Source organism: Heterodontus francisci, unplaced genomic scaffold (genome assembly GCF_036365525.1).
Source record: "Heterodontus francisci isolate sHetFra1 unplaced genomic scaffold, sHetFra1.hap1 HAP1_SCAFFOLD_889, whole genome shotgun sequence".
Lineage (NCBI taxonomy): Eukaryota > Metazoa > Chordata > Chondrichthyes > Heterodontiformes > Heterodontidae > Heterodontus > Heterodontus francisci.
Window position 1 is genome coordinate 294,486 of NW_027141107.1, and position 11,773 is coordinate 306,258.

Sequence of the window (11,773 nt, forward strand, 5' to 3'; positions counted from 1 at the left end):
GGATAATGAGAGGGGGTTTATAGAGGGTATCAGGGTCTGAGTGGATAATGAGAGGGGGTTTATAGAGGGTATCAGGTACTGAGTGGATAATGAGAGGGGGTTTATAGAGGGTATCAGGGTCTGAGTGGATAATGAGAGGGGGTTTATAGAGGGTATCAGGGACTGAGTGGATAATGAGAGGGTGTTTATAGAGGGTATCAGGGTCTGAGTGGATAATGAGAGGGGGTTTATAGAGGGTATCAGGGTCTGAGTGGATAATGAGAGGGGGTTTATAGAGGGTATCAGGGTCTGAGTGGATAATGAGAGGGGGTTTATAGAGGGTATCAGGGACTGAGTGGATAATGAGAGGGGGTTTATGGAGGGTATCAGGTACTGAGTGGATAATGAGAGGGGGTTTATAGAGGGTATCAGGGTCTGAGTGGATAATGAGAGGGGGTTTATAGAGGGTATCAGGGACTGAGGGGATAATGAGAGGGGGTTTATAGAGGGTATCAGGGTCTGAGTGGATAATGAGAGGGGGTTTATAGAGGGTATCAGGTCTGAGTGGATAATGAGAGGGGGTTTATGGAGGGTATCAGGGTCTGAGTGGATATTGAGAGGGGGTTTATAGAGGGTATCAGGTCTGAGTGGATAATGAGAGGGGGTTTATAGAGGGTATCAGGATCTGAGTGGATAATGAGAGGGGGTTTATAGAGGGTATCAGGGTCTGAGTGGAAAATGAGACGGTGTATATAGAGGGTATCAGGGTCTGAGTGGATAATGAGAGGGGGTTTATAGAGGGTATCAGGGACTGAGTGGATAATGAGAGGGGGTTTATAGAGGGTATCAGGTACTGAGTGGATAATGAGAGGGGGTTTATAGAGGGTATCAGGGACTGAGTGGATAATGAGAGGGGGTTTATAGAGGGTATCAGGTACTGAGTGGATAATGAGAGGGGGTTTATAGAGGGTATCAGGGACTGAGTGGATAATGAGAGGGGGTTTATAGAGGGTATCAGGGACTGAGTGGATAATGAGAGGGGGTTTATAGAGGGTATCAGGTACTGAGTGGATAATGAGAGGGGGTTTATAGAGGGTATCAGGGACTGAGTGGATAATGAGAGGGGGTTTATAGAGGGTATCAGGGACTGAGTGGATAATGAGAGGGGGTTTATTGAGGGTATCAGGTTCTGCGTGGATAATGAAAGGGGGTTTATAGAGGGTATCAGGGTCTGAGTGGATAATGAGAGGGGGTTTATAGAGGGTATCAGGGTCTGAGTGGATAATGAGAGGGGGTTTATAGAGGGTATCAGGGACTGAGTGGATAATGAGAGGGGGTTTATAGAGGGTATCAGGGACTGAGTGGGTAATGAGAGGGGGTTTATAGAGGGTATCAGGGTCTGAGTGGATAATGAGAGGGGTTTTATAGAGGGTATCAGGTACTGAGTGGATAATGAGAGGGGGTTTATAGAGGGTATCAGGTACTGAGTGGATAATGAGGGGGTTTATAGAGGGTATCAGGGACTGAGTGGATAATGAGAGGGGGTTTATAGAGGGTATCAGGGTCTGAGTGGATAATGAGAGGGGGTTTATAGAGGGTATCAGGGACTGAGTGGATAATGAGAGGGGGTTTATAGAGGGTATCAGGGACTGAGTGGATAATGAGAGGGGGTTTATAGAGGGTATCAGGGTCTGAGTGGATAATGAGAGGGGGTTTATAGAGGGTATCAGGGTCTGAGTGGATAATGAGAGGGGGTTTATAGAGGGTATCAGGGTCTGAGTGGATAATGAGAGGGCGTTTATAGAGGGTATCAGGGACTGAGTGGATAATGAGAGGGGTTTATAGAGGGTATCAGGGTCTGAGTGGATAATGAGAGGGGGTTTATAGAGGGTATCAGGGTCTGAGTGGATAATGAGAGGGGGTTTATAGAGGGTATCAGGGTCTGAGTGGATAATGAGAGGGGGTTTATAGAGGGTATCAGGGACTGAGTGGATAATGAGAGGGGGTTTATAGAGGGTATCAGGTACTGAGTGGATAATGAGAGGGGGTTTATAGAGGGTATCAGGGTCTGAGTGGATAATGAGAGGGGGTTTATAGAGGGTATCAGGGTCTGAGTGGATAATGAGAGGGGGTTTATAGAGGGTATCAGGGACTGAGTGGATAATGAGAGGGGGTTTATAGAGGGTATCAGGTACTGAGTGGATAATGAGAGGGGGTTTATAGAGGGTATCAGGGACTGAGTGGATCATGAGAGGGGGTTTATAGAGGGTATCATGGTCTGAGTGGATAATGAGAGGGGGTTTATAGAGGGTATCAGGGACTGAGTGGATAATGAGAGGGGGTTTATAGAGGGTATCAGGTACTGAGTGGATAATGAGAGGGGGTTTATAGAGGGTATCAGGGACTGAGTGGATCATGAGAGGGGGTTTATAGAGGGTATCAGGGTCTGAGTGGATAATGAGAGGGGGTTTATAGAGGGTATCAGGGACTGAGTGGATAATGAGAGGGGGTTTATAGAGGGTATCAGGTACTGAGTGGATAATGAGAGGGGGTTTATAGAGGGTATCAGGGACTAATTGGATCATGAGAGGGGGTTTATAGAGGGTATCAGGGACTGAGTGGATAATGAGAGGGGGTTTATAGAGGGTATCAGGGACTGAGTGGATAATGAGAGGGGGTTTATAGAGGGTATCAGGTACTGAGTGGATAATGAGAGGGGGTTTATAGAGGGTATCAGGGACTGAGTGGATAATGAGAGGGGGTTTATAGAGGGTATCAGGGACTGAGTGGATAATGAGAGGGGGTTTATAGAGGGTATTAGGGACTGAGTGGATAATGAGAGGGGGTTTATAGAGGGTATCAGGGACTGAGTGGATAATGAGAGGGGGTTTATAGAGGGTATCAGGTACTGAGTGGATAATGAGAGGGGGTTTATAGAGGGTATTAGGGACTGAGTGGATAATGAGAGGGGGTTTATAGAGGGTATTAGGGACTGAGTGGATAATGAGAGGGGGTTTATAGAGGGTATCAGGGACTGAGTGGATAATGAGAGGGGGTTTATAGAGGGTATCAGGGTCTGAGTGGATAATGAGAGGGGGTTTATAGAGGGTATCAGGGACTGAGTGGATAATGAGAGGGGGTTTATAGAGGGTATCAGGGTCTGAGTGGATAATGAGAGGGGGTTTCTTGAGGGTATCAGGGACTGAGTGGATAATGAGAGGGGGTTTATAGAGGGTATCAGGGTCTGAGTGGATAATGAGAGGGGGTTTATAGAGGGTATCAGGGACTGAGTGGATAATGAGAGGGGGTTTATAGAGGGTATCAGGGTCTGAGTGGATAATGAGAGGGGGTTTATAGAGTGTATCAGGGACTGAGTGGATCATGAGAGGGGGTTTATAGAGGGTATCAGGGACTGAGTGGATAATGAGAGGGGGTTTATAGAGGGTATTAGGGACTGAGTGGATAATGAGAGGGGGTTTATAGAGGGTATCAGGGACTGAGTGGATAATGAGAGGGGGTTTATAGAGGGTATCAGGGTCTGAGTGGATAATGAGAGGGGGTTTATAGAGGGTATCAGGGACTGAGTGGATAATGAGAGGGGGTTTATAGAGGGTATCAGGGTCTGAGTGGATAATGAGAGGGGGTTTCTTGAGGGTATCAGGGACTGAGTGGATAATGAGAGGGGGTTTATAGAGGGTATCAGGGTCTGAGTGGATAATGAGAGGGGGTTTATAGAGGGTATCAGGGACTGAGTGGATAATGAGAGGGGGTTTATAGAGGGTATCAGGGTCTGAGTGGATAATGAGAGGGGGTTTATAGAGTGTATCAGGGACTGAGTGGATCATGAGAGGGGGTTTATAGAGGGTATCAGGGACTGAGTGGATAATGAGAGGGGGTTTATAGAGGGTATCAGGGACTGAGTGGATAATGAGAGGGGGTTTATAGAGGGTATCAGGTACTGAGTGGATAATGAGAGGGGGTTTATAGAGGGTATCAGGGACTGAGTGGATAATGAGAGGGGGTTTATAGAGGGTATCAGGGACTGAGTGGATAATGAGAGGGGGTTTATAGAGGTTATCAGGGACTGAGAGGATAATGAGAGGGGGTTTATAGAGGGTATCAGGGACTGAGTGGATAATGAGAGGGGGTTTTATAGAGTGTATCAGGGTCTGAGTGGATAATGAGAGGGGGTTTATAGAGGGTATCAGGGTCTGAGTGGATAATGAGAGGGGGTTTATAGAGGGTATCAGGGTACTGAGTGGATAATGAGAGGGGGTTTATAGAGGGTATCAGGGTCTGAGGGGATAATCAGAGGGGGTTTATAGAGGGTATCAGGGTCTGAGTGGATAATGAGAGGGGGTTTATAGAGGGTATCAGGGACTGAGTGGATAATGAGAGGGGGTTTATAGAGGTTATCAGGGACTGAGAGGATAATGAGAGGGGGTTTATAGAGGGTATCAGGGACTGAGTGGATAATGAGAGGGGGTTTTATAGAGGGTATCAGGGTCTGAGTGGATAATGAGAGGGGGTTTATAGAGGGTATCAGGGTCTGAGTGGATAATGAGAGGGGGTTTATAGAGGGTATCAGGGTACTGAGTGGATAATGAGAGGGGGTTTATAGAGGGTATCAGGGTCTGAGGGGATAATCAGAGGGGGTTTATAGAGGGTATCAGGTACTGAGTGGATAATGAGAGGGGGTTTATAGAGGGTATCAGGGTCTGAGTGGATAATGAGAGGGGGTTTATAGAGGGTATCAGGTACTGAGTGGATAATGAGAGGGGGTTTATAGAGGGTATCAGGGTCTGAGTGGATAATGAGAGGGGGTTTATAGAGGGTATCAGGGACTGAGAGGATAATGAGAGGGGGTTTATAGAGGGTATCAGGGACTGAGTGGATAATGAGAGGGGGTTTATGGAGGGTATCAGGGACTGAGTGGATAATGAGAGGGGGTTTATAGAGGGTATCAGGGACTGAGAGGATAATGAGAGGGGTTTTATAGAGGGTATCAGGGACTGAGTGGATAATGAGAGGGGGTTTATAGAGGGTATCAGGGACTGAGAGGATAATGAGAGGGGGTTTATAGAGGGTATCAGGGACTGAGTGGATAATGAGAGGGGGTTTATGGAGGGTATCAGGGACTGAGTGGATAATGAGAGGGGGTTTATAGAGGGTATCAGGTACTGAGTGGATAATGAGAGCGAGTTTATCGAGTTTATTATGGTCTGAGTAGGTAGTGATGAATATGAGGGAGATGTTCTATGTCACAGAGAGTTGCTGAAACATGGAATAGATTCTGGGATGGATCTCTGGAATGATCCAAGTTGCTGTCGGGTTGTTTTTGGAGACAATGTGTTGACTCCGTGTGGATGGACTCTGGGTTTCCTTGACCTGTTTCCCTATTCTCTTGCTCTCTTTAGGCGATTTATCAAATCAATTATGATGAGTACAGTTATCGCAGCACACTGCCCCGACACAGCAAAGCTCGACACCAGGTCAAACCCTTCTACTCCAAGTCTAACAGTTACCTCACGATCGTGAAGCACCCTGAGGAAATCCCCTGTGATTCGGATCTCGATGTGCAAGTTCATTACACCATCAAGGGGCTGCATGACGGGGAACAGCACGACCTAGACGTTTTCTATCTGGTACGAAAATGATACTCTACTCAGAACTGAACTGTGGTCCCAGTGTGGGACCGAACCCCACCCGCAGTCCGTGTCCGCTAACCCTCACCCCTTCCCCTGACCCTCTGTACTCTGACCCTCTGCACTTGGTCTGAATTTCTCCTTGTGAATTGTTCTGTTATCTTTCTGTCCCCAGGTGATGTCGAGGGGATTGATCGTGTCCTTGGAGATGAAAACTATCTCAGTCGGAGGATCTGAAGGTTTGAACTCGGTGTCACTCGACTGTCTGTAAAAATATCCCCTAAACATGGCTCACACTCCCAAATATTCACAACCTCCTCAAATATTCACACACTCTGAAATATTCACACTCTCCCAAATATTCACAACCTCCTCAAATATTCAAACCCTCCTCAAATATTCACACACTCTCAAATATTCACACACTCTCAAATATTCACACACTCCCAAATATTCACACACTCTCAAATATTCACACACTCCCAAATGTTCACACACTCTCAAATATTCAAACCCTCCTCAAATATTCACACACTCTCAAATATTCATCCACTCTCAAATATTCACACACTCTCAAATATTCACACACTCTCAAATATTCACACACTCTCAAATATTCACACACTCCCAAATATTCACACACTCCCAAATATTCACAACCTCCTCAAATATTCTCATACACCCAAATATTCACACACTCTCAAATATTCACACACTCCCAAATATTCACAACCTCCTCAAATATTCACAACCTCCTCAAATATTCAAACCCTCCTCAAATATTCACACTCTCCCAAATATTCACACTCTCCCAAATATTCACACAATCCCAAATATTCAAATCCTCATCAAATATTCACACACTCTCAAATATTCACAACCTCCTCAAATATTCAAACCCTCCTCAAATATTCACACACTCTCAAATATTCACACAATCTCAAATATTCACACACTCTCAAATATTCACACACTCCCAAATGTTCAAACATTCTCAAATATTCACACACTCCCAAATATTCACACACTCCCAAATATTCACACTCCCAAATATTCACAAAATCTCAAATATTCATCCACCCCCAAATATTCACACACTCCCAAATATTCACACACTCTCAAATATTCACACAATCTCAAATATTCACACACTCTCAAATATTCACACACTCCCAAATGTTCAAACATTCTCAAATATTCACACACTCCCAAATATTCACACACTCTCAAATATTCACACTCCCAAATATTCACACACTCTCAAATATTCACACAATCTCAAATATTCACACACTCTCAAATATTCAGACTCCTCAAATATTCACAACCTCCTCAAATATTCACACACTCTCAAATATTCACACTCTCTCAAATATTCACACACTCTCAAATATTCACACTCCCAAATATTCACACACTGTCAAATATTCACACTCCCAAATATTCACACACTGTCAAATATTCACACACTCTCAAATATTCACACACTCTCAAATATTCACACTCCCAAATATTCACACACTCTCAAATATTCAGACTCCCAAATATTCACACACTCTCAAATATTCACACTCCCAAATATTCACACACTCTCAAATATTCACACTCCCAAATATTCACACACTCTCAAATAGACATCCACTCTCAAATATTAATACACCGTCAAATAGACATCCTCTCTCAAATATTAATACACAGTCAAATAGACATCCTCTCTCAAATATTAATACAGAGTCAAATAGACATCCACTCTCAAATATTAATACACCGTCAAATAGACATCCTCTCTCAAATATTAATACACCGTCAAATAGACATCCTCTCTCAAATATTAATACACCGTCAAATAGACATCCTCTCTCAAATATTAATACAGAGTCAAATAGACATCCTCTCTCAAATATTAATACACAGTCAAATAGACATCCTCTCTCAAATATTAATACAGAGTCAAATAGACATCCTCTCTCAAATATTAATACACAGTCAAATAGACATCCTCTCTCAAATATTAATACAGAGTCAAATAGACATCCTCTCTCAAATATTAATACACAGTCAAATAGACATCCTCTCTCAAATATTAATACAGAGTCAAATAGACATCCTCTCTCAAATATTAATACACAGTCAAATAGACATCCTCTCTCAAATATTAATACAGAGTCAAATAGACATCCTCTCTCAAATATTAATACAGAGTCAAATAGACATCCTCTCTCAAATATTAATACACAGTCAAATAGACATCCTCTCTCAAATATTAATACAGAGTCAAATAGACATCCTCTCTCAAATATTAATACACCGTCAAATAGACATCCTCTCTCAAATATTAATACAGAGTCAAATAGACATCCTCTCTCAAATATTAATACAGAGTCAAATAGACATCCTCTCTCAAATATTAATACAGAGTCAAATAGACATCCTCTCTCAAATATTAATACACAGTCAAATAGACATCCTCTCTCAAATATTAATACAGAGTCAAATAGACATCCTCTCTCAAATATTAATACAGAGTCAAATAGACATCCTCTCTCAAATATTAATACACCGTCAAATAGACATCCTCTCTCAAATATTAATACAGAGTCAAATAGACATCCTCTCTCAAATATTAATACACAGTCAAATAGACATCCTCTCTCAAATATTAATACACCGTCAAATAGACATCCTCTCTCAAATATTAATACACCGTCAAATAGACATCCTCTCTCAAATATTAATACAGAGTCAAATAGACATCCACTCTCAAATATTAATACAGAGTCAAATAGACATCCTCTCTCAAATATTAATACACAGTCAAATAGACATCCTCTCTCAAATATTAATACAGAGTCAAATAGACATCCTCTCTCAAATATTAATACAGAGTCAAATAGACATCCTCTCTCAAATATTAATACACAGTCAAATAGACATCCTCTCTCAAATATTAATACAGAGTCAAATAGACATCCTCTCTCAAATATTAATACAGAGTCAAATAGACATCCTCTCTCAAATATTAATACACAGTCAAATAGACATCCTCTCTCAAATATTAATACAGAGTCAAATAGACATCCACTCTCAAATATTAATACAGAGTCAAATAGACATCCTCTCTCAAATATTAATACACAGTCAAATAGACATCCTCTCTCAAATATTAATACAGAGTCAAATAGACATCCTCTCTCAAATATTAATACAGAGTCAAATAGATATCCTCTCTCAAATATTAATACACCGTCAAATAGACATCCTCTCTCAAATATTAATACAGAGTCAAATAGACATCCTCTCTCAAATATTAATACAGAGTCAAATAGACATCCACTCTCAAATATTAATACACCGTCAAATAGACATGCTCTCTCAAATATTAATACAGAGTCAAATAGACATCCTCTCTCAAATATTAATACACAGTCAAATAGACATCCTCTCTCAAATATTAATACACAGTCAAATAGACATCCTCTCTCAAATATTAATACACAGTCAAATAGACATCCTCTCTCAAATATTAATACACAGTCAAATAGACATCCTCTCTCAAATATTAATACAGAGTCAAATAGACATCCTCTCTCAAATATTAATACACAGTCAAATAGACATCCTCTCTCAAATATTAATACAGAGTCAAATAGACATCCTCTCTCAAATATTAATACACCGTCAAATAGACATCCACTCTCAAATATTAATACAGAGTCAAATAGACATCCTCTCTCAAATATTAATACACCGTCAAATAGACATCCTCTCTCAAATATTAATACAGAGTCAAATAGACATCCTCTCTCCAATATTAATACACAGTCAAATAGACATCCTCTCTCAAATATTAATACAGAGTCAAATAGACATCCTCTCTCAAATATTAATACAGAGTCAAATAGACATCCTCTCTCCAATATTAATACACAGTCAAATAGACATCCTCTCTCAAATATTAATACAGAGTCAAATAGACATCCTCTCTCCAATATTAATACACAGTCAAATAGACATCCTCTCTCAAATATTAATACAGAGTCAAATAGACATCCTCTCTCAAATATTAATACAGAGTCAAATAGACATCCTCTCTCCAATATTAATACAGAGTCAAATAGACATCCTCTCTCAAATATTAATACACAGTCAAATAGACATCCTCTCTCAAATATTAATACACCGTCAAATAGACATCCTCTCTCAAATATTAATACAGAGTCAAATAGACATCCTCTCTCAAATATTAATACACAGTCAAATAGACATCCACTCTCAAATATTAATACACCGTCAAATAGACATCCTCTCTCAAATATTAATACAGAGTCAAATAGACATCCTCTCTCAAATATTAATACACAGTCAAATAGACATCCACTCTCAAATATTAATACACCGTCAAATAGACATCCTCTCTCAAATATTAATACAGAGTCAAATAGACATCCTCTCTCAAATATTAATACACAGTCAAATAGACATCCTCTCTCAAATATTAATACACAGTCAAATAGACATCCTCTCTCAAATATTAATACAGAGTCAAATAGACATCCTCTCTCAAATATTAATACACCGTCAAATAGACATCCTCTCTCAAATATTAATACACAGTCAAATAGACATCCTCTCTCAAATATTAATACAGAGTCAAATAGACATCCTCTCTCAAATATTAATACAGAGTCAAATAGACATCCTCTCTCAAATATTAATACAGAGTCAAATAGACATCCTCTCTCAAATATTAATACACAGTCAAATAGACATCCTCTCTCAAATATTAATACAGAGTCAAATAGACATCCTCTCTCAAATATTAATACAGAGTCAAATAGACATCCTCTCTCAAATATTAATACACAGTCAAATAGACATCCTCTCTCAAATATTAATACAGAGTCAAATAGACATCCTCTCTCAAATATTAATACACAGTCAAATAGACATCCTCTCTCAAATATTAATACAGAGTCAAATAGACATCCTCTCTCAAATATTAATACAGAGTCAAATAGACATCCTCTCTCAAATATTAATACACAGTCAAATAGACATCCTCTCTCAAATATTAATACACAGTCAAATAGACATCCACTCTCAAATATTAATACACAGTCAAATAGACATCCACTCTCAAATATTAATACACCGTCAAATAGACATCCTCTCTCAAATATTAATACAGAGTCAAATAGACATCCTCTCTCAAATATTAATACACAGTCAAATAGACATCCTCTCTCAAATATTAATACAGAGTCAAATAGACATCCTCTCTCAAATATTAATACAGAGTCAAATAGACATCCTCTCTCAAATATTAATACACCGTCAAATAGACATCCTCTCTCAAATATTAATACAGAGTCAAATAGACATCCACTCTCAAATATTAATACACAGTCAAATAGACATCCTCTCTCAAATATTAATACACAGTCAAATAGACATCCTCTCTCAAATATTAATACACAGTCAAATAGACATCCTCTCTCAAATATTAATACACAGTCAAATAGACATCCTCTCTCAAATATTAATACAGAGTCAAATAGACATCCACTCTCAAATATTAATACACAGTCAAATAGACATCCTCTCTCAAATATTAATACACAGTCAAATAGACATCCTCTCTCAAATATTAATACACAGTCAAATAGACATCCTCTCTCAAATATTAATACACAGTCAAATAGACATCCTCTCTCAAATATTAATACACAGTCAAATAGACATCCTCTCTCAAATATTAATACAGAGTCAAATAGACATCCTCTCTCAAATATTAATACACCGTCAAATAGACATCCTCTCTCAAATATTAATACAGAGTCAAATAGACATCCACTCTCAAATATTAATACACAGTCAAATAGACATCCTCTCTCAAATATTAATACACAGTCAAATAGACATCCTCTCTCAAATATTAATACACAGTCAAATAGACATCCTCTCTCAAATATTAATACACAGTCAAATAGACATCCTCTCTCAAATATTAATACAGAGTCAAATAGACATCCTCTCTCAAATATTAATACACAGTCAAATAGACATCCTCTCTCAAATATTAATACAGAGTCAAATAGACATCCTCTCTCAAATATTAATACACCGTCAAATAGACATCCTCTCTCAAA

The 11,773-nt window shown here is 39.7% G+C and overlaps 1 protein-coding gene across 1 annotated transcript in view; it reads left to right on the forward strand.

Moving 5' to 3' along the window:
- Positions 1–5,863, forward strand: part of LOC137362118 (alpha-2-macroglobulin-like) — a gene marked incomplete at its 3' end in the record, with an annotated part of 271,753 nt that extends 265,890 nt beyond the window's left edge. The window contains exons 12-13 of the mRNA XM_068026622.1: positions 5,397–5,624; positions 5,800–5,863. Of these exons, the coding sequence (XP_067882723.1) occupies positions 5,397–5,624; positions 5,800–5,863 (292 nt within the window). The remainder of the gene's footprint in view (positions 1–5,396; positions 5,625–5,799) is intronic.
- Between the last annotated feature and the right edge of the window lie 5,910 nt (positions 5,864–11,773).